Consider the following 24,745-nt stretch of genomic DNA (forward strand, 5'->3'; position numbering starts at 1 on the left):
ACATATATATGATTTTACTAGGTCTCTTACGTGTGGGAAAACATCAAAAACACTGTCGAATTGTTTTATAAAATAAGGATGTTAGTTTTTCCCACATAAAATAAAGTGTTTCCTGTTAGAGAAATTAATAAAAGTAATATTTCCTAGTTAATAATATTAATTTCATTTAATTACCATTCTATGAGGTAAATTGGGCTATGACATAAATGTTAAACTATTATATTACCGCTAATAATAGAAGTAGAGTAGTACTAGTAATACATAGTAGAAATGATAGTTTTTGCTATGGAAACAAATTGTTATCAAATATGCACTCAGTCCACGATAAAATTTACTCGTAATCCTTATCATATTAAAACGTAGAATTCTATTCAGTACTGATAGTAAGGTCATTCTTCAGAGTATGTGCATATTAAACTATTTTTATTATGACGTTTCTGAAAGACTTGTATCTATTGTCATGTCATAAATTAAAAACCCATCTGTCACTTGAAGGTGACCTTCAAAACAAGTTGTCCGTCGACGATTTTGACGTTTCTAAACTTTGAAGAATGAAGATTATTCTAATTTGAATTTTCTACCCGCGTAGACATGTTAATTATAAAAAGAAATTCATAAATACCCTTTACGGCGATTTTCCTGTGTTAAACATCAAACTGTGCCACGTAATAAGTGAAGTTTTCTGTGATAAACCAATAAAAAAATACTTCGGCGGCGTATTCCTCTTTTAAAATCGTACGTACCTAAACTTTTTACTTTCTTGGCTTACAAGTCTTTCATTGAGTATCTATAAATAACTTTATCACCTGTTATTGAATGAGCTCGTGTATTAAGTATATGTAATTTATATGTATTACGTCTTCCATACACGTGTGATGTAATTAAGTGCCGGCTGACCGGTATTAATTTACGTAGGGTAGTAAAGTTAAACGACAATAATTTAATTTTTATAATATCATTTATCAAGTATAAACAATAATCAATAAAATGTGATCATAAATTAATATCAGTATTATCCTGTGAATAAATAAATTCATTAAAATTATAATTATATTGATAATAAAGCCCAACTGGCTTTGGAAAGAACCATTACACTTATTTCATATTTAATAGATAAAATTAATAAAAATAAATCTTGAGTATTTGGTGATATTTATACTTATTTGATTTTCTATTTTCCTTTTCATTTTAAACAACAAGAGTTTACTTGCTTTGAAATTTCCATAAACATACTTTTCAAATGCATATTTGATGTTAGGACTGTAATTTTAGTTTTAGATTAAGTAAATAAATATGAAACACATTTTTTTATTGCTTTTTTTTTCAAATTTATTACTTACAAAAGTTCATATAAACTATGTATAATATATGAATTAAGTTAGAGCTTATAGAAAACAAAAATAAAGTTTGACCATAGTCCAATATACATACTTCTTTTATTAAAAAAAGGGAGAATGCAATATGGTGGATACATGTACTCAACAATAAGAAATTAACATAAAACTAACATAGATTATCAATTATCTGTTGTTAAAAGTCAGGGCCATGTGATAACGCATATTATAGATATTATTAGGTTGAGGTATTCCAAAATGATTCTAAATACCTATAATTTGACACAGAGAATTTGTATGAGAGTTTATTAGTTTACTTAGACTCACGGTTTAGCGACAGATAATTGATTTAGAGAACAATCCTAGACAGAACAAACTTTATAATTTGACACTGAACTTGTGGGTTTTCTGTTGGTAAGCCTAATATTGTATTAGTTAAAATTATGGCCTGCATATATCCTAATGCAGCTTGCAAAATAATTTGTGTAACAACTTCTGTTGCTCAGAAATTTCTAACAAATTCATGACAATATATCTTGGTTTTTTTAATTAATATATGTTAAAATGATATGACCTTTAGGGCATTAAACATCAATTGTTTGCACAGACTTATAAAATCAATAAAATTTGTTATTTTTAAATATTAAATGGCTATGTATTATTTGGAGCAACACCATTCATCATTTTATAGACATTTTATTCTTAGTTACAAATTATTAAAATGTCTTTTTACTTTTACTTAAATATGCATCTAGTAACGTTTACTAATACTAAACAGCTCTTCTACATATTATGTATTATTACCGAGCTAATCCGGGAATCATTATTCTACCACATATTTTATATCCTGTATCATAAATAATTAAGACCAAAAATTGTTTCCCAAAAAAAATTGAGGGGTTGACGACCACCCTTCACATTTAAGAGGGTAAAAATTAGATTTCCGATTCGCAGATCTAACCAATATGCACACACAATTTCACGAAAATCGGTTGAGCCATTTCGGCGGACTTTAAGTACGAACACCGTTGCACGAGAGTTTTATATATTAGATTGTGATTCATTAACATTTGGATTAGCTTTAACATTTTTGTTTATATTATTGATGTTTTTAAGATATTAAGTACTTTATTTTAGTTATAGTTAGTGTTAGATGTTCCTGGAAGAAATAATTCATTACCTAGCTTAAGTTAGTGGCTTCAGCTAGCGATTTTAATGACTGAGGTCGTAGGTACGAACAGCCGGGGGGCTATGCACCATTGGACTTTTTGCCTTTGTAAGCATCTAACACTGACTTGTACGGTAATTAAAAATAGCGTGAGGAAACCGATGCCTCAAATCCAAAAATGGATGACATGTGTCAGACACAAGGTTGATCACCTACTTTATTATTTGAGTTATTAAAAGAAAATTTAGATAGAGATTCGGAGTCGGGACTTAGACTTAGACGTAATCAAATACGTCGGCTGGATACGATTGCCTTGATTGATTGATTGAGTGACGAATGTATTAAAATTATAGCCAGCATGAATTAGATTTATAAACATTTGTAAGTTCAATTCGTAGTTTTTTTTGTTGACGTTATTTAAATCTTCCTGAACTTTGAGTAACAAAATATATATCTGTTCTAATAGATATGTTATTTCGTCGTTCATAATTATTAAGTCACTCGTATTAGTGTGTTGATCTGACTCTAATGTGAGGATTTGTGCTATTGCTAGGTGATGCTAAGCGTTTGTTACGTTATTGTTATGAGATTTTTTATCAATTTGTCAAGTGTTTGGTGTAATAGTTGCAGTTCCTTACAAGTTCCTTGTACAACATTTGGCGAAAGAGTTGGGAATGATTTCTCCGATTTCTGACACGCTCTATGTCCTTTTTCCGAACTGGTATTAAATGTTTATTTATTAAATGTAATCTACACATCCATAAAAAGATAACACTGAGACAATATAGAAATCTAAAACAGATTACATTGATAAACTATATTATATGTTAATTTAGATCTTTCTTTTTTATTATTGACATTCATAAACGTGCATAGTTACCGATATGAATAAATTTTGGTTTGACCTTGATCTAATCGGTCATTACGCAATATTAGCATATTTATTAAGATTTGCATATTTACAAAGTCATTACTGGATGATGTGCCTTGGATTATTGCCAAAGTTGACGTATCTCTGGTGTTTATTTACATAACATTAAAATCGTTAAAGTTTTAAATATGTCATATCCTTATTAAACATAAATGTGACTGAATACGCGTTTTCGATTTGGGAGATACAGGAACCATTTAGAAGACACGAATATAATACATACTCGTAATTAACTGGTTTTTGAAAGAATCAGTAGTTCAAAGGTTGTTTTTCAAAATATATTTATTCATTTATAACATTTATAAATATAATTCTAATATAATATCAAATCAATATACGTTCAAATGTAATAACTAAAATATATTATTTAAAAGAGTCCCTTTAGGCAAGGTTCCGAAGTTACTGGCAGCGCTTCGAATGACCTTCAACGTTATGTTAATGACCGTTTTGTTTCATTTAATAGCTTGGACTTACATAACGTTTAAGAAGCCATTATACTACATAATTAAAAACAATAATTATGTTTATAAAAAGGCTAACTGAAAATAATAAACGACGAAAATATAAGTTTCTCTTCCAATTTTTTTTTTTAATTTTGTTCATTGATTTTGTTGCCTTTAGAGTAGAGGCTCTTGGGCGCGGGGTTCAAGTGCACAGGCGCTAATTTAATATTTAAGTTGGCGCCTAGTACTTAGTACCAGTGAACCCAAAGCTGGTACTTTTCTCACTCAAAGAGTGCGGAAGAAATGCGGTATAAAAACAACCTGCGGCGAGCAAACATTTTATTTTATCTGCCGACTGAAGTATTTCCGAACCAATTCGACTTAGGGTCCTTCAAGAAAAGAGCGTACCAATTCTTAAAAGGTTGGCAACGCACTCGCGAGCCCTCTGGCATTGAGAGTGTTCATGGGCGGCGGTATCACTTAACATCAGGTGAGCCTCCTGCCCGTTTGCCCCGGTTCTATAAAAAGAAAAATTTTAGTCTTCCATTTTCACTTACTTATGTATTGTGTAGGTTAAAGAGTAAATAATGTATTTAGCTTTACAATTTAATTAATATTTTCAGGCAACATGTCTCGAGATAGATCCTCCCGACGCTTTTACCGGTCCGAGTCCACACATGATCTCCTCTCCTACATGGACCGCGGGCAGGCGGCTATTGACGAGAATAGATGGACCTTCGAAACCGCATGGGAGGCTGCAAATAAAGGTACCTACTATTGATACACTTGACGTTCGCCGTTCCACAACTGAGTGTTTTTCAAGACAGTTTTTGCCGCGCACCACCGCTATGTGGAACCAGCTGCCCACTGAAGTATTTCGACTTATTTACTTTATTCGACTTGGGTCCTTCGAAAAGAAACGTCCCAATTCTTAAAAGGCCCGCAAAGCATTCGCGAGCCCTCTGGCATTGAGAGTGCCCATGGGCGACGGTGCCACTTAGCATCAGGTGAGCCTGCACGCTTGCCCCCTGTTCTATAGAAATATAATAAACCAAAAAGATAACTATTAGATATATATATCATTGCGTTCGTTCATTACCTATATACATAGTAGAGGATACGAAGGTCAACCAACTGTTTAATTGGAAAACTGCACTCTATAGACTGGACAATGAGTCGTTTTCTATCGCAAGTTGTCATTAGTACGGATCTGTATGACGCACGAAATCTCGAATTAAAATAAAAATTTTAAATTGTTATTATATAGCCAAAGTTTTGGTAGCCCATCCCTTTATCAACGTGATCCTTAAATTCCCCGTGGTCTGTAATTTGATTTGACTATTTTTGACTTCCCTCATCAAAAGAGATTTGAATTTGGAATATCAGTGTTTCCAGCACCAAAGAGATCGATCGCGAGTATTGTAGGTAAATGTTACTGGCTGCTATGAAATAATGCTCGCGCGGACCTTATTTAAAATAAGTTCCTGTAACAGAAAAGTAAGATCAAATCAAGATTGAATTATATCCACATCACAATATAGTAAATAGACGTAATCCTTTTTATGCGTTGCAGTTATTTTGTAGTAGACTTTTTGAACACAGAATTTCTCCAGTCTAAATTAAAAAAAACACTCGCTTAAAACAATGGTTCACGCCCTTGGCAAACAGTTTACTATTTTATATTCATGTATTTCACAATTTCTAGTCTAGTTTAAGTCGCAAGTGATTCTGAACCTAAAACCGGTTACGTTCTCGCTCTGAATATATACAAAAGATGCATTGTCTGAGCCTTGCTCTTGCATTTACAAGATAATATCTACGTCATACTTGAGGAGTAAAAATATATATGATCCTTTCAAATAATTTTTATCCAATAAAATTTAAAACTTCTTAACAAAACGCGATTGCTACTAGCTATGACAACCGTATGTCAAAATCCTATAGTTTCTAAATTTTGCCTTACGATGCGTGTCAAATTACTGCTTTGTGGTGTTCTTTTATGGGTACTGAATACTGATTTTGGAGCCAGCCATGGACTTTGGTGCTGTAATTGGCGGCGTCATTTTTTAAAAAATATTATCTTTCATCAAATCACCTGTATGTTTTTAATGAGAATAAACTTTAAATTCAAACTATATGTCCTAACATTTTTTTAAGATGAAATGATTGTTTGAGTTCGAAAACATATTTTTATGAATTAAAGTTATAAATTACAATTCAGCGATAATTAAATAACTTTAAAAAATGTGAAAAAAAGGTTATATTGAGTTATTGATTCTTTTTATATAAAGCGTCACACATACGTCCTATATACACACATGTCTTTGATTTTAGTTTTTCCTTTTTACACATGTGTATTATCCTGACATATGATTCCTACAAAAAAAATAATACGTTTATGTACAATTATTTTTGAGAGCTTTGATTAGTGTTGCGGACGAGAGGAAGGGGAGGGGATTAATTGCAGTAAGCAGATAGGTAATACTTGAACGGACCCTAACGCTCGCAAGGGAAACTGAATAGAAATGTTTAACTGTATTTATATTTCAGTGGGAGGAATCTACACAGTGATACGGTCCAAAGCTTTTGTTTCTACTGAGGAGATGGGTGAAAACTACTGTTTACTAGGTAAGAATTTTATTTTTCGCGCTCTTACATATTTGTATAATACAAACAGCGGTCTTGTTAGAAGAAAAGTCAGAAAAAAGTCTCTCTGGTTTGTCCCCCGAACGACTTTGTAAGCAAGTAATTATGAATGTATGTCATTATAATGCCAGTAAATGTATAATTAAATAATTACTGTAACATCGTGAATATAATTTATAGAGATAGATAATTTAGTAACATCAAGTACGTTCGATGTTAGTTGTTCAGGTGAATAAATGATCTAAATATATAAATATTAAATCAAGTTTTTTAAATTTTTTTGACATTAATTTCTCAAATAATTTCTTTCAATCAACCGAATTTAAAATTTTGCGTTCTCTTTTTCGTTGGTCTTTTTAAAATCATGCATTTTAGGTCCTTTCAAGGAGACCTGCGCTCGTCAAGAAGTGGAAGAACAGGACTTCCCACCAAATTCACCTCTCACAACAGCAGTCAACGCCATGAGAAGTCAGGGATATAAGGTAGCTCAATGTTTACAGTTATTCCGTAAAAATATATAGAACTCAGGCAAAATATTAATTTAAAGGATATTTATTAGAAAACTAATTTTTTAGAATAAAAAAATTAAAAACCAACTGTGAAGAAATTAAATATTTTTTATCTCTTTCATTTAAATGTATTAGAAAGGAGCGCGTTTAAAATAATGAAAATCGTTTTTATAAACTAAAAAATAAATAAGCCTAGATGTTTTAACTAATCTTTTTATAATTTATTGTTATATAAATACAAATGAAATTATTACTATATGATGTAATCCATTTCTCATCACAGAAGGTTCAGTTCGTTGGTAAGGTTGCATTTAGGTAGCAGACTAATACAACAATATAAATTTTTAATTTTTGCAATATTAGAAGATATACTTTATTATATTATTAACATTGTTTTTATTTAGATTAGACTTTTGTTAAGAAACAACATATAGGAAAGAGTGACACAGGTTATAGAACTTAAAAGGGATGTACAAAAATGTATATTTAAGACCAGAAACTTAATTAAGGGATTTTTTGTATTTTTGTTTTTGTTTGTACAATACTATAAATACTAAGTAAGTCAGAGGTAGTAATAATTACCTGTTTGAACAAGTGATGGGGTACATAATTGCCTGTTTCAAAGAATGACGTAGAGTTTATTGCCACTTCTTGTAGTCCGTTTTACGTCCTTGATTTGAGAACGGGTAGTTTTTTTTTATAAATCGTCTGCACTAGGACATATTTAACATAACAATATCCTAACTTAGCATTACTATATAATTTAAAACTAACCTAATTTACTAATCACCTAAGAAAGTGTCAGTAAGAACAGAGTGTCTTCTTAAGAGGAAGACACTCTGTTCTTGTGTACTAACCTACACTCACACAAATTCGAATGATTTTAGTAATTTTCGATCTTCACACTAGGCCCGTGGTGTCAAGAAGTTGAATAGCCTCGGCATTCACTTGTGTAGTAAACTAAAACCATTTTTTTACTAACGTCAATAAGTTTACATTGAGTTTGGAGCGTTCAAGTATTACGTAACGAAATTTTTTGAGATTTTTGACCCTCCCCCATGTAACCCGCCGTAACCAATAGAAAAAGTTTCGTTACCACCGAGTCATTAAACCTAAAAGTTGACATTATAGTGGTTTAAAGTATCGGTGGGTCGGATATAATATTAACAATAACGCATAACTTAATCCCCGCCCCGCATAGTAACATTTTACCCCAAACCACCTCCCCCAAATTCGTTACGTAATACTTGAACGGTCTCTTAGCTTCAGGAATAATTTTTTTTTATATCAATCGGTGATCCAATGTATGGTATTTTATCACCTTCAGATTTCGCATACATACATACAATTTGCTGATTCCAGTTACACACAGGCACCTGGCTTGTAGATGGCAACCCTCAAATAATTCTCTTTGACATCGGATCAGCCGCGTGGCAGATGGACAGCTACAAGCAGGAACTCTGGAGCACCTGTTCCATTGGAATACCACATCTGGATGTGGAAGCCAATGATGCTGTTATACTTGGCTTTATGGTTGCGCAGTTTATCACTGAGGTATGAGTAAATAATATTCCTATTCTTTTTATTTAGAAATTAAAACTCATAAATAAATAAAGATGGTCAAAGAATTTTTGAAATATAACAGTATAGATGGGTATGGTGGATTCGTCTTTGTATTATAGTAGGTATTTTAGTAGCAAAAGCGAAATATTAGTCGTGTAAATCATTTCAAACAAAAAAAAGGTGAACATATGACGTAATAGAACTAGCAGTCAAAAACTTACATCGCTCCAGCCGATCTTAAGTTACAAGTGGAACTAACACGACTTTGTTTTATATATTTAGATTATTTTAATAGAGGATATACAAACGTCTGGGATATGGCTGTTGGGTTTACATATTCTTTAATATAAAATATTTTTAGTTTCGCAAAGCAGCTGAGAAGTACAGTGATACACCACCGAGAGTTGTGGCACATTTCCACGAATGGCAGGCGGGAATTGGTCTCATTGTATTGCGGTAAGTTCAGAAACCAATTTCATTAAATAAAAAAAATAAATGTGTTTATTTTGGAATATAAGATACAGGTATCACTTATTCCATGTCATTAAATTTGAATGGGCATCCCTAGTCATCGGCAAAGAAGACAGAGGGTGTAGGCCGAGAGAAAAAGCAGGCGGAAAAACTCTCGGTACTCTTTTAAAATAGCAAAATCATCAAACTTTACAAAACAAATATCGCAAATTAATATCATATTATATACATAAAATTTAAAAGAAAGTAAAATATTTGTACATAAACCTAATTTACTTAAACTACATAGTAATAACTATAAACAATAGTATTTTTTCTAATTAAATATATTTATTGCCAGTGTTCGTCATGTGGACGTAGCGACGGTGTTCACGACGCACGCGACACTCCTTGGAAGATATTTGTGCGCTGGCAACACTGATTTCTACAATAATTTGGATAAGGTTTGTTATACTAAAATACATTTTTATATGTCGTTATAGTAAATCTTAAATCTTAATATTAAATTATATTATAAAATAAATTCACGTATTTTTTAATCTATGAAAAACACAAAAGTCAATATATAAGTAATGTTTATTTTATTAGGGCCATGTTAGATATAAATATAGATAAATAGTAATAATAATTTCTAATGAATACCAAGACAGCAAAACAAATTTAAAAAGTTTGGTCCCTGTGGCATTGTACCTATAATGCTGATAGCATTCCCCAGCTGTATTGCAATACTAATTCGTTGAAGCCATGAAAACAGCTGTGGGCTCTCCAATTCTATCTGCCAGACGCCAAATCTATAATCCCTCGGCCCAAGAGAATCTACTACAAAGGGGACAAAATCAAAGTTGGAGGAAGGTTTATTATTTTCCTCCTGCTCTGCGGTCGCGCCAGGTTTTTAATACATATATTTGTATGTATATCTTTTAGTTCTCAGTTGACGAAGAGGCAGGAAAGAGACAGATATACCACAGATATTGTATGGAGCGCGCAGCGGCCCATATGACGCATACATTCACCACAGTCTCCGATATCACAGGTATTGTAAGAGATTATTTATGAAGCTTTTGATTTATATCAAAGGGTTAGTGGTAAGTTCTTGAATCAACTTTATCCCGTAGAGATGTGGGGTCACTCTGCATCTTCTACCCCATTTACCATAGAGATTGTTCATAGGAGCATAAGAGTTGTTCGGATTAAAACCTGCAACAGAGTTTATCCACACGTATCAACTCCACGTCCTTCCTAAGTGTTTTTAAGACAGTTTTTGCTGCGCACCACCACTATGTGAAACCAGCGGTGAACACTGAAGTGTTTCCGAACCATATAGGCTACCAATTCTTAAAGGGCGGCAACGCACTCGAGAGCCCTCCGGCATTGAGTGTCAATGTGCATCAAACATCGGGTGATGGTCCTGCCCGTTTGTTCAATAAAAATTATAAAAAAACGATTGCAAATGTTTTTGAATTTTTAATATAGATTAATGAATACTTCTAGTGATATAAAAATCTTCTTATTATTGACAATATGTCAAAAAAAGATTTACAATTATTTATCCTTTTTTAATATATTGAGCATAAACTCGTTAAAACATGTGATGTAACAGAGAAATTATTTAAATAAATGTTTCTTAAAAGAAATCTATTCCGGATTTTATTTTGTTTTAATTCAATTTTTAAAGGTTTTTCTACTTTTCGTTTTATTTCTTCCAGGATTCGAAGCGGAACACCTTCTCAAACGAAAGCCGGATTTCATAACACCAAATGGTTTGAATGTTAAGAAATTTTCAGCGCTTCATGAGTTTCAGAATCTTCACGCGTTAGCTAAGGAGAAAATCAATGAATTCGCTAGAGGACATTTCTATGGGTAATATAAACTAATTATAACTTTTCAAGAAAATTCCAGCCAGTTCTTACTATCATACTAATAGGCGCAACTGGAATAGTAGCTAAAAGCGTTTTGGATAGTTGATAAGCTATGATGAGATTTCTAGTACGCGTTCTGTGGATATATTTTCTTCATAGGTTTTTCTATACCAAAAAAAGTTATTCTGTGCCTAACGTACTACGAATATTTTACAGGCATTTCAATTTTGATCTGGACAAAACTTTATATTTCTTCATCGCTGGTCGATATGAGTTCGGTAACAAGGGCGCCGATATCTTTATAGAAGCACTCGCACGGCTTAACCATTATTTGAAGGTAAGATTTATCATTACTTGAAGGTAAGATTTATCATTATTTACAATTAATTTTTATAACACATATCGGGAGCTGTTAGAAAAGAGAATTCTGGAACTGTTAGTATCCATGGGCGTTCACTTAATATCGAGTTAGCCTTCTGCTCTTAAAAAATTATATAAATCAAATCGAAAAAAAACTTATTTTTATAATCTACTAGTGACCCGCCCCGGCTTCGCACGGGTGCAATGCTGATACTAAATACACTACAGAAAATCTGTGAGCATTGTATATAAAAATGTAGGTTATCCATAAGAGATAGACATACATACATCTATAACTACATCACATCACTTCCTCTTGAATCACTCTATCTATTAAAAAAAACCGCATCAAAATCCGTTGCGTAGTTTCAAAGATTTAAGCACCACAAACTCGCTTTCTCTGTCCCTATGTCCCTTACATAGGGACAGAGAAAGCGAGTTTGTTTTATACTATGTAGTGATTTGGTTCATGGCATTTCTTAGCTTCCAGCTCATTCCTGGGTGAAGATAAAAACAAGGTTTTTTTCAGGCTTCCGGGTCAGAAATGACCGTAGTAGCATTTCTAATATTTCCCGCTAAGACGAATAACTTCAACGTTGAGAGTTTAAGAGGTCACGCGGTCACCAAATCCCTTAGAGACACTATACAGGATGTTCAACAGCAGATTGGAAAGAGGATGTATGATATATGCTTGAGGTATGTTGAATATAGCTTTATAATTTTAATTATCGTCAAGGATTTATTTTAAGTAAAAACCTATTTTGAGGCTGTGACAAACTGAGGCTTATAATTATTGTTATCACTTAAATAATAATTCATATATTGTAAACCGTAAATTGGGCTAGATTGTATAATACAGTAAACTCCTTTCGAGCATGGTACTATTATAAGGTACTCTCTCTTAATATTACACGATGTCAATCCTCGATAACACGGGTATTCTACCATATAACGCGGATATTGCACACGTTATTTGTAATGATTTGTACGCACTTATTTCGTTCATAGCATAGTTTTTCTTAACATCCATTTCGCATTAACGAGTAAAAGTTAAACGAAAAAAAAACATTGTACATATGCGTTATACGGGTCACACAAGCGCGTTATGCGAGAATACACCTACGAGGCGTTTCTTATTACGTAGATCCAAAATATCGTGTTATACTTGGATTACTTTTTGTATAATATTTTAATTTAAAACGTCTTTATTTTTTTTATAATTTCAGAGGCCATCTACCCGACACATCAGCCCTACTACAGAAGGAAGACACCGTTCGCCTAAAAAGATGTATTTACGCGTTGCAACGCGACGGTCTTCCACCTGTTACAACCCACAATATTGTTAGTATCATCAACATAATAAACCAGTAATGCTACTTCCCTATATGGATCAGATTACATCCTATTTCTTGATAACTCTTTTATATTTAAGCAAGTGATCAACCTTCTGTGAATCTTTGGTGTCTTGGTCCAAAATCCGGTTTTCTCCTGTTAGCCTCCGCTATGCAAATAAAAGTGAAAATACTATTGATACAGTTGAGTCTTCAACGCTAAATCTTTAAACAAATAAAAAAAAAACGCTGCTCATTTGTTTTTATTTCAGAAATAAACTCTATTACTATTTATTTATATTGTAATTACTAATTGACCTTTTTCTATATGAATAGGATTGATGGGTTTCTTAGGAGGCTGACTGAAAATGTATTTACTTGTTCTAGTGAATCAATTAGAAAAATTATAAACATACTTTAAATACTTTCGTTAATTGGAAATGGGAGAATCTTCCAGAATTAACAAAACTTGGACCTAAGCTACTACCCGATTTAAACCAAGGATATCAATATGGGACAAACAAAAAAATCTCAACTGTTTGTAAGCTTAAAAAATAAAACTAAACTTCCTTTTTTGAAGGTTAAAAATGTGATTATTCGTTAGGTGGAAGATTGGAGCGATCCGGTTCTCAACTCAATTCGAAGGTGTGAACTTTTCAATACAGTGAACGATAAAGTTAAAGTGAGTATGTTTTGTATAAAATATTATTTGTTTGTATATGTATTATGTATATGCCTTCTGAAGCTAAAATATATAATAAATAAAATTAATACACTGAAATGGATTTAATTTTAATGTTCCTTTTGTATTGTATAAGATTGTCTCTTACTGACAAATGGTGTTTACAATGTCAATAAAAGGGACAGTTAAGTACTTTAAACGATTGCATATATTTCATGTTAAGGGCCTGTTTCACAATGTATGGATAAAATAGCTATGCAACACAAATTATTCGAAAGATAAAAATTCCGAATAAGATACATCGCATTTCATGACAAATAGCGCTATCTGACAGTCTTGAAACGCAAAAATACTATTTATCCTACCAATAAGTAATAAATATCTTATTTGAAACTTATCCGGGCATTGTGAAACAGACCCTTAGTCTATTTTACTTGAGGAATAAAAATTATATACTTCTAGGTTATTTTCCACCCGGAATTCCTGTCTTCCACCAACCCCTTATTTGGTCTGGACTATGAAGAGTTTGTCAGAGGTTGTCATCTTGGCGTCTTTCCTTCATATTACGAGCCATGGGGTTACACGCCCGCCGAATGCACAGTTATGGGTATACCTAGCGTCACAACTAATTTGTCTGGTGAGTATAAAATATTTTCTTTTACTAATTTCTTAACGATTCATGGGAAGTTAATTTTTTTAAATTAAATAATTAGTTTAATCATACACTGATTTTTTATTACAAAGAATTCTGACATTTCATAAGTGTTGCTACTAAAAAAATCTCCACCGAAAAAAGGGACCTTTACCCATTTGAGGGCAATAAAAAATGAAATACTACGTATTTTTAATGTTTACCTACCAAATAGTAAATCTTAATATTTGCCTACTCAAGTGACCTAATACAAAAATAACATATATGTCAATATCACGATCAATACGTAAAAAATAACTTTTATTACTTTATTTTATTCTTTAGCTGGCATCACTGCTTCTAATCCCAGGTTTGGTAAACTTTTTTAATAAAATAAGATGTTACCTTTACTTGTCCGTACGACGTAATTATTACTCACCGTAAAACTACTTTTAATGCGATGCACCGCACTTCTATTATCCTTTATGTCTTATATTTATAAGAGTATATATTATTTCACAATATAAAAAAAGGAATATTGTATATATAATATGTTACATTAGAAAACCATCATGATTGTATGTGACAATTGTAACATTCTATTCTTGTTTAGGAGCGCTACAAATGCATATAAAATTTCATTTTTACCTAATTTTTCTTTATAACTTTTGTGTTATGGATTTCCTTGTAAAAACCTTGTCCTAAGTCATTTATAGTTAGAATCCGTTGTTATGTTTTGTAATGTTATATCCAAAGTGGTGAGATTTACTGGCATGAGAGACCCTCAACCCTCATCATCATGGCATCAATAGACTTTTGTTTTAATTCGCAATTGAAGCTCGTACAGTGAAGAAAACCATCGTCAGGAAAACAGCATTCCTTAGACCCAAAAATCGGCGACGTTCAGAAAGTTATCACCTACTTGCTCACACGTCTGAAGCGTACACTAAGGGTTGTAGCCTGCTGTCTTCTAAAAATTGTTAAAGTTATTTATTAACTGATTATTTTCCAGGCTTCGGTTGCTTCATGCAAGACCACATAGCTGATCCGATGTCATACGGCATATACGTCGTGGACCGCCGCTACATCTCGCTAGAGGGCTCTGTACAACAATTGGCGCAGTACATGTTCGACTTTACCAAGTGAGTTGAATGATACTTCAAGAGAGCGTATTCTTTAAATACGATAAAGCAAATCGTGCTCCTAAACAAAATGTTATATCATCTAGATCAGTGTCATCTTTTTCCGTTGAAGGCGCTAGTGTAGCTTGTTTTGATATATAAATCAAAACATAGGACACTAGAAATTTTAATAGTTATTTTTTTACACATAAATAAAAAATACTAGTATGACAGGCAAACATAATATTAAGGATTAATATTATCATGTAGTTAACACACTAGCACATTAATAAGCTATATACTAGCTAGCTATAGATAGATATATATATATACATGTTAATAAGATAGCTGTGCTAAGTGCTTGTCTTCGGATGTCGTGAAAAGAAAAAAGAGAAAGTGGGCGAAATAACCTAGCACGTGAATGGTAACCGTAGACTGAAGATTTCGCTACTACTCTACTGTGAAAATACATTTATTAAAGTCGAAATTAATCCACAGATTAACAAGACGTCAACGGATAATACAAAGAAATAGAACGGAGAGACTGAGCGATCTTCTCGATTGGAGGAATTTGGGAATTGTAAGTAAAATATTTTTATAATTTTTTTTGTGTCTTAAAATGTGTTCGTGCTTCTCAATAATTATTTATCGGAAAAATGTTTAAAATGTTATTATACTATACATGATTTTCAGGAATTAGAATTAGATTTGCGAAATTCTTATAAATAGAAAAACCTTCAAAGTCAACATCTTTTGTTATTTCAAGCCACTTAGCACCAGTTATCAGTCCTACAACTGTTGTTATTTTTAATTACAGTCCAAGTACACCCTTTGGAAAGTACAGCTGTATCATATGTATGAAAAATATTTCCCCCTGATCATTTATGTATATTAAAAATAATGTTGGACATAATGTGCTTCCTGGCGGAGCTCCATAGATAATTCTGTTATAGATGAATTTTACATTGAGTCCAATGTTCGTTAAAATATATCCAAGACTAGTAAAGAGAATTGTTGCACGGTATAACTATCTTTTTAAATAGGTTTTTGAGTATATTTTAGCGATATATCATTAAAATGAAAAAAAGATCTAACCGTTGTCTGTTATGTTTAATGTTTTCGCTATTCCAGTACTATCGTCAGGCGAGAGCTGAAGCACTAAAAATCGTATATCCTGATTATGTTGACCACATGCATATGGAACTCGGGAAACGATTTAACTACCCACGCCCAATATCCGAGCCACCTAGCCCCACACATTCCAGTGAGTTTCATCATATTATGTTCAGCCGCTTTATTTACTTTCTAAAAAATTTGTTTAAGACTTTAGTGCTGAAAATTATTGGTGTTTTATAATATTTATGTTGTGTGTATTGTATGTATATTTATCGTAATATACTATTTATTTTTACGTATTTTATTTATATATCTTTTATATTTCATAATTATAACTATGTGTTAATTTGTTTTTTATATTTTACCGCAAACCAACTTATGGTTTTATCCAAAAATTGTACATTTAAATATTTTTTTAGAAATATCTTCTTTCATTTTAAATTAACTTATATAATATTAAAATGCGTACAGATAGGTGAGTACATGTCAATTCTAATAATGAAAATATGTATTTTGAATCTCCAACATATTTCTTTCCGCAACCAGTCATTAAAAGCCGACAAGAAAGCTCATGGCTGACCGCATCCTACCACAAAGAAATAGAACAACACAAAGATACAAAAGACGAAGAAATACAGACCAGTCTAGATCTGGAGGATAAAGTTAGACTTCAAAAGTCACTAGAAATTCTAGAAGTGACTGACGTAGAAATATCGAAAGATATTGAAGTGAGATTCGAGAAGGCGATAGAGCTGGAAGTCAACGAAAATTTTGACGCCAAAGACCTGTTTGAGCCGTTGAACGCAGCTGTTGCTGAACAAATCGAACAACTGATCGCCAAACTCAACGATTGTGTTGAGAAAAATTAGTACGTAAATAGTATTTGAGTGTAAAGCACTGTTTGGCATAGGAAAGGCACATAATATTTGTTGCTTAAATGAACTTATTAAATTGGGTAATATTGCTTCTCATATTTTTCTAGCAGAAAGCGTTGGATAGAAATTGTTTAGGAGGTACTAGGAAGGTTTTTGTGTAACATTTTATCACACAGTATGAAGTTTTTGGCACGTGTTGGTGAACAAAATGTAGTCATAGTTTGTCGAGTTTGCTACGAATATTTAAGAAATACCGACACAAGCATTAAAGGTTCTTAGACATTGTTTGGTGAGGTCTTTAGGTAGAAGGTCTTATGTAGACATTTGGGAAACAAGGCACAATTTGGGACTTTTAATCTGAAAGAGTTTTTACTTTACAAGATTGTAGGTTTTAGATTGGTCCCAAAAAACAAGGAATTTGCTTTATTCATTTCAACATGTAGTATCAGTGTTACATGTTGTATTTGTTTTATAATTTGTAACCAAAGAGATTAAAATACCGTTTTGGTGATCTCTCAGGTGGGAATTTGGTGTAAAGCATCTATCTACGGTGTTTCGTTTTAAACTCCTTGATTACTACTACATATCAGTTAAGTTACACATTACACATTCCAGGAGCCACTACACCAGCCGCTTCAGTCCACGGTTCTGATGATGAGGATGAAGTGGATGAGGAGAAGGAGTTAGCCGAACTAAGGATTACAGATAACTAGACCTAGACGGTGGATAAACCTTAATTGGTAATTCATCGGGAAAGCGGGATCGTGCTACAAATCTGTCAGATCTGGTTCCGACATGTTTGTAGCACTATTTGGAGAATAATCTAGAAATAGAATTTACTTTAGTTTACTGAAAAAAATTATCATAATATTTAACTGTCTTGCCTTATATTTTTATATGATGATTAAAATATATATCTCTCTGACAAATGTACAAAAAATAGTTCCTATATCCTCTGCCAAACCTTACCTCTTATGAATACTCATGTTTATAAAAAAAGAGCAATATTTTTTAAAGCCTAACTACTTATATTACAATTTTCCGCTATTGATTATGATGATTTCAAGTGTTTAAAGTAGAAAAATTAATCATTACTCTGTTAGAAATGTCTATTTTTGTATGAAGTGCAAATTATTGAATTTGTGCGCATTTAAAATCAAGCAATATAAAAATAGCACAAATAATAGAAAAAATAGAAATTTTCTTTGAGTGTTTCTTAATTAATATTATTATTATATTAAAATATGTTAAGCTTAAGAGTATAGATTATATGTTTAATTATGATACTGCTACAGAGTAGTAACTGCAGATTTCTATACGCACATTAAAAAAAAACATTGATTTTATATCATAATATTTTTGATATAGGATAAAAAGCCATGTTTTTAAAAATATACAAAGAAAATCACTAGAACTATGGACTAATCTTAACGCAGTATAAGATTAACTTGTTCAAGAAAGGGTTAACCTTAGAGAATTGTACTCTGTAGCCACACCATAGACTAGAAAAACTACAACGGGGACCTACTTGCAAACAGCTATCATAAATAACATGTAACTAATGTTGGATACGAATTCAACTTATAATCAATAGCGTTTATTTGTCTGAAATAATACTAGAACAAAATATTGTGGTGTACTAACGGGCCACAGGCAATTGTTGATAAAACAGTAGTACATGCTCAAATTCTACCACTATTTAAATTTTTTTAGGTGAGTCTGATACTTCCTCTTTAATTTTTTTTGTTTTGATTTATTTTAAACGAATTATCATATTTAAATAAGCTAATAGATTATTTACAACAGTTATAATAAATATATAATTTATTAATTGATACTGCCATATATAATGCATGTTTTTAAAATTATTACTTTTAAAATGTATGCACAAATTGTTAAAATGAATTTGGTAAGTGCCATTTGTTATGAATAAATAAATGTGTTCAATATAATATATATGTTTTATTTATACCTAATTATCTTATTAACAAAATAAGTGATCTAGTAAAATGTAAATTATACCACCATACATATTTCATGGAATTTTTTTTTATTAAAATAAATAATTAAAAGTGTCAACCGTTTGATGGTGAATGTCTTAAAATAAGTTATTTATTAAAACTGTTTGTAGCTTAGCCTATATTAAACATATTTTAAATTATTTTCATCTCTTATTTGGAGTTATGTTTGTATCACTTTTATTTGCTTTATCTAGTACTGTGGTGCTTATTGTAGTAGGTTCGGTAGCATTTGCTGTTATTGCATTTGTCGTCTTAGTATCTGGAGTCTTCTTACTATCTGTATAAGATTCTGTTATATTCATTGCGTTGGGCACAACAGTAGTTATATTTGGTAGAGAATCGTTGATAGTAGAGTTGTTTGCCAAAGTTCTTTCAGTGTTTGGTTGCGGTTCAGAAGATGTTGTTTGCGTTTCGGTATTATTTATAGATTCTTTCATCGTAGTCACTTCTGTTGTCAAATTTATATCTTTTTTATTGCTTTCGCTGGAATTTGTCTCTTTAATTTTAGAATTCATTAAAGTTCCGTTAACGATAGAGGGATCTGTAGTGACATTTACTCCAATTTTGGTTTCTGACGAGGTTGTTGTAGTAGCTAGAGACGATGTACTCACTGTGGTCGTTCCTTCTGTTGTAGACATTGTTGAATTGGTTGTGTTATGCAATGGCGTAGCAGTTTGCTCATTATTGTTAGTATGTAGTGCGGGAGTTGTTGTAGTTGTTAGATTAGAATCCTTTTTATTCAGGGGCGTAGTACTACTGTCTGTAGTTGTAGTAGTTAAGATAGAATCAGCTTTTAGTGCTTCGGTAGTGGACATAGTAGAGCTAGAACTAATCGTTTGAGTAGTTATTTTTGTGGTATTTAAATTTCCAATACCATTTTCAGTAGTAATCGGTAATATTTCAGAAGTTGTCATAATATTTTCCAGGGGAGTAGTTAAAGTAGTCAATACCGTAGAAATATTAGCGGATTTTGTTGTCAACAAAGGTTCAGTTACACTGGTTGAATTAATTGTACTTGTTTTCTCAATCGTACTTAAAGTTGTGGATGTCGTTTCTGTAGCTAGGTTGGAAGAAATGGTAGTTGCTTCAATATTTTCTGAAGTAGGACTGCTAGGAAAAACCGGTTGAGTTGTTATTTTTGTTGTATTTACATTAACAATACGACTTTCTGTGTTTATCGGCGATATTTTAGCAGTTGTCATGGTATTTTCCAAGGGAGTAGTTAAGGTAGTCACTTCCAAAGAAATATTTGTAGATTTTGTTGTTATTAAAGGTTCAGTTACACTAGTTGATTTAATAGTACTTGTTTTTTCAATCGTAGTTAAAGTTGTTGAAATCTTTTCTGTAGCTAGGTTGTTAGAAATTGTAGATGCATTAAAATTTTCTGATGTAACAAAATCAGATTTCTCAAAGGAAGTTATTTGTGTCGAAGGGATAGTTACTGCTAAGTTTGGTTGTTGTATGGTTGTTAATATTCTTTCTGTGGTTCTGTCACTGTTTGTAGAGTTTTCTGTTGCTGGGATTTTATTTGTTGTAAATGCAGAATTGTCAGAAGTGGTAGTTACAGAGATTATTAAACTTGAGTCTGTATTATTTTCTATTGTATGACTATTATTGGTTATGCTAGAAGTATCATTTGATTCAGACAAAGTTTTTTCTTTGTCTTTTTCGGACAGAAGTGTTCTGGATGTAGATGTTACAATAACGGCTACGTTCTCCGTAGATTCACTAATCTTCATATTAGTGTCGTTTACATCTTTTAAATATTTATTTACTATTGGTTTTAAAGAATTGTTCTGGTTGTCATTCATAAATATAAATATGTTGGTAACATCAACACTTTTGCCATTTATAGTATCTCCAGCTATGTTGACGCTGCTATAATTTTTAGATTTTATGCTTTCGTTTGTTTCAATATCGTTTGTGTTGGCAGATGGTTTTGATGTTGTTATATGGTTATGTGTGTCGTTTTGACTTTTTCTTATTTCGTTTGTTTTGGTAGAATTAATTTCCGGTATCGATGTTGTTGTTGATACACCAGCTTCGTCGTTATGTTTATTCTTTACTAATTCGGTTAGATTTTTTACTTCCAAAGCCACTTCTTCTCTCACTAGCTCCTTGACACTCTATAAAAAGATAACAGTTTCAAGATAAATATAAATAGTTTGACGTCTGTATATCAATAATCGCGAACCGTAATACGCGTTAAGGGAATTCTGAGATCTTGGTTTAAATAAAAATAGTTAAAATTTCACAAAAAAACTGCCAGTTATACCACCAATAGTTATTCTTTTAAAACGATACCAATAATAAGTTTACGTTATATTTTGAAGTAGGTACGTTTGCAACTAAATAGTGCATCGTTGCAAATTATTGATTTTTTAATGTAGGTACGTACCTCATCTAAAACTTCAAAATAGACCGATGTCCATGCGGTGAGCCAGTCCCAAAACACTTTCTATAAAAAACATGTATAGAATATTAATTCAAATATTATAAGAATTAAACGACATTTTAAATGCATACTTTTAAGTAAATTAGTTACCTTTTCCAATAATTTATTTAAGTCTGATTTTATGGACTCTCCCTTTGAATGACTTTTTGTGTCGTTTTTCTGAAAAGCAAAAAAGTATATTTTTAATTGATTAAATTGTCTGATGTTTATAAATTAAAAACCTTGACAAGTACCTGTGGTACATCATCAGAATGTTTTGATTGTTGTTGAGCTTCTATTGAGCTATTATTAACTTTTGGACTCTCCGTCGTAGTCACATTACTTTTTAAAGATTCTGTTGAATTTTTAGCATTCGATACTGATATTTCGTCGCTGTTTTTATTTAAACTTGTAGTCGTGGTACTTTCAATATCATTATTTTTTGACACCTCGGGTCCAATAGTGGCTATACTTGTACTTGAAGATTGAGTTGTAATATCTTGGCTTGGATTAGCAATTTTCGTATTAGCTTCTTTAGTAGCGATAGTAGTTATATTTGCTACGGTATGTCCATATTCGGTTGTAGTGATATCGCTATTATCTGTAGTATTTTGGGTGTCATTAAAAGTAGATTGTTTGGCTGTAGTTTTTATCACTTCTGTAGTTGTTAAAACAGCATCAGTTGTCTTTGAAGTATCTGAAACGTGAGTCTGTGTGGTATCTGTGGTAGTTATTAATTTGGGTGTTGTTATATCACTTGCAGTAGTGGAATCGGTTTCAGTAATTTTATGACTGTTACCTATTGTAGTTTTAAACTTTAATATGGTAGTTGTTTCCATATTCTTTGTCGTAAACGTATTTTCTGTCTTGGTAGGAATATGAGAAGTTGTTTCAATTGAATCAATTTGTTGGTTTGCATGTATATTAGTTGCGGTAGTTGAACTTGTTGTCTTTACAATATTATCTTTAAAATGTGCTAGGACGACTGTTGGGTCTGCATTTGGTTCTGTAGGTTCATGATTCTGAAAAATTGCAATTATTTCACTAAGTTGTTTGATTTTTTAAATATTTGTAAAATAAGATGTTTATAGACTTACTTTTGTGTCAACCAAAGGTGTTTCACCTACATTAATGAGTGTGGCATGTTTGGAGTCTAAATCCTAAAAATACAACACTAATTACATAAGAAGCAATAGAAGAAGATACACATATTATCTTTATTAGACAAAGAAAGAGGCACGTAGTGGATTGCTGGAAATATGAAACTAGTTGAGCCAGTTTTTCACTCGTGTTAATTTGAGGAAAAACCTATTGGCCTAACCTTATATATAAATAGGCTTCCTTTTATCCAACACAAAAATAATGTTTCAGTTATAGGTTACAATTTCTCATTTGAAAACATTTAGTTTCATATCATTAGAATAGATATTTAAGGTACTGCAATAGTTTGATATAATTATAAAAATTAAAAAACAAAAACTGTAACGTAATTAAGTTTACTTACATTCCAAACAAATCCTCCATTATTTTTTAAACTCATCCCATATGTACCTGAATTATTTTCGTTCAATGTTGTCGGAACATTTTTAGATCCTATATTTTCCTTAACATTATTTTCACGCAATGGATTTCGTTTGAATGGTAGCTTATTTAAAAGATTTTTGAATGAGTTTTTTAGTTTCTCATAAAACGAACGGTGTTCGTTATTGCCAATACTTGTCTTTATTGGAATTGGATTGATGTCTATTTCATCCACATCTGACTGCAAGTTGTCTTTGGGAGCTTCATCAATTTTATTTTTATTATTACTTAAATTTATATGATTTTCATTGACAAAAGCCTCTTTTGTATCGTCAGTTAAGTCATTGCTTTCTGGCAGCTCATTATTATCATCATTCGATGTATTTTGGTTTTCATTTACGTAAATCTTTCCTGGATTTATTTCATTTTTTTCTGACGTAAATCCTTCAGGTTCCAAACTCGAATCTTTATAAAAATCTTGCGAATTGTTACTTAATACATTGCTTAAATAAAATTGCTCTTCCATGGATGTATTCGATCTACTTTTTGTATCTGGTTTTATATTTGTTGAATCCAAAATCTTTGGGGTGGGTGGTATTTCCTGTAAATGGTATGACAATCTTATAATTATGAATAATTAAATGTATTGTTATATTTTTAAATAAAAATTTAATTATTTAAATGCACGTTCGTTTGTATTGGATACTTTTTCTCTTTTCAAATGAGAAATACGTTTTTTTTTGTTAAACGAAAATGTTCCATGATTTTCCCTTCTTTTAAGGTACATTGACAATTATGGCTGTACATATTTACTGAGATAATAAGACCAGTACAAAGTGGGGTACATAGTGCGCTTACTTCCTTACGGCTCATCCTTAGGTCTCTCGCGATGGTGTCTTTCTTTTGTATTGTCTTGCTGTTACTGATACAACGGGCATAACAGTAACAACTATGTTAAGCTTATTACGCATTGTTATTGGTAATCCAAACTCCACTTACCAGATTTGTTATATGTGGTGGTAAGGAATTTTCTTTTACCACCGGTTCCATATCCTTCTTATTCTTAATTGGTATTTCACTATGAACCTTCGGTGTGAACAGCGATCCAATCTTATTTATAAATGGCAGAGATTGTATATTCTGAAAATTTAAATGGCTACAATTTTGGCTTTCAAACAAATAACAAATTTTTAGTATTGAATGTTGTATCCTTATCATTCAAGTAATAATTTAAAAATAATTTTAAATACTTTAAAAGTAAGGCGTAATTCAATGTAGGTACTACAACTGTGATAGTATTCCATAAAGTAGAATATAAGATACAGGTATCACTTATTCCACTTCATTAAATTTGAATGGACATCCCTACTCATCAGCAAAGAAGACAGAGGGTGTAGGCCGAGAGAAAAAGCAGTCGTACAAAACTCTCGGTACTCTTTTATAATAGCAAATAATCAAACAGCACTTATTTTAAAACAAATATCGCAATTAATTAGAAGTAGCCTAAACATAAGAACTTACATTCCATATATTTCCAAATCCGCTATGCAGACTCATACCATACGTATGCCTTTGTTTAGCATTTGGTAAATTTTTGAACATATTTTTCACTTTATTTTTAAACGGTTTATTCTCAGCATACATGTTTTTTGGTGAATTTGTATAGATAACATTTCGATGATTGTCCATTACTGGTTGATACTGAAATAAGTCTGGGTTATTTGTGGAA

The 24,745-nt window shown here is 31.8% G+C and overlaps 3 protein-coding genes across 3 annotated transcripts; 2 read left to right on the forward strand and 1 right to left on the reverse strand.

Annotated features, from left to right (window-relative positions):
- Window positions 1–538: 538 nt before the first annotated feature.
- On the forward strand, window positions 539–18,992 carry LOC110996075 (glycogen [starch] synthase). Its single transcript, XM_022263625.2, has 18 exons — window positions 539–735; window positions 4,500–4,643; window positions 6,427–6,504; window positions 6,898–7,004; window positions 8,394–8,585; window positions 8,956–9,050; window positions 9,406–9,508; window positions 9,990–10,098; window positions 10,772–10,925; window positions 11,141–11,261; window positions 11,814–11,980; window positions 12,511–12,625; window positions 13,220–13,297; window positions 13,760–13,934; window positions 14,941–15,070; window positions 15,548–15,629; window positions 16,181–16,313; window positions 17,656–18,992. Exons 2-18 carry the CDS (start codon window positions 4,505–4,507, stop codon window positions 17,751–17,753), a joined length of 2,076 nt encoding a protein of 691 aa, XP_022119317.1. The 5' UTR covers window positions 539–735; window positions 4,500–4,504; the 3' UTR covers window positions 17,754–18,992.
- LOC110996159 lies at window positions 16,636–17,647 on the forward strand. Its single transcript, XM_022263745.2, has one exon. It carries the CDS (start codon window positions 16,672–16,674, stop codon window positions 17,032–17,034), a length of 363 nt encoding a protein of 120 aa, XP_022119437.2. The 5' UTR covers window positions 16,636–16,671; the 3' UTR covers window positions 17,035–17,647.
- A 126-nt stretch (window positions 18,993–19,118) lies between the features above and the next one.
- LOC110995627 (serine-rich adhesin for platelets-like) lies at window positions 19,119–24,708 on the reverse strand. Its single transcript, XM_022262921.2, has 8 exons — window positions 24,538–24,708; window positions 24,016–24,156; window positions 23,000–23,617; window positions 22,593–22,655; window positions 21,750–22,517; window positions 21,607–21,675; window positions 21,460–21,519; window positions 19,119–21,187 (listed from the first exon to the last, which is right to left on the reverse strand). Exons 1-8 carry the CDS (start codon window positions 24,703–24,705, stop codon window positions 19,205–19,207), a joined length of 3,870 nt encoding a protein of 1,289 aa, XP_022118613.2. The 5' UTR covers window positions 24,706–24,708; the 3' UTR covers window positions 19,119–19,204.
- Window positions 24,709–24,745: the final 37 nt, after the last annotated feature.

Source organism: Pieris rapae, chromosome 15, assembly GCF_905147795.1.
Source record: "Pieris rapae chromosome 15, ilPieRapa1.1, whole genome shotgun sequence".
NCBI classification, from domain to species: Eukaryota; Metazoa; Arthropoda; class Insecta; order Lepidoptera; family Pieridae; genus Pieris; species Pieris rapae.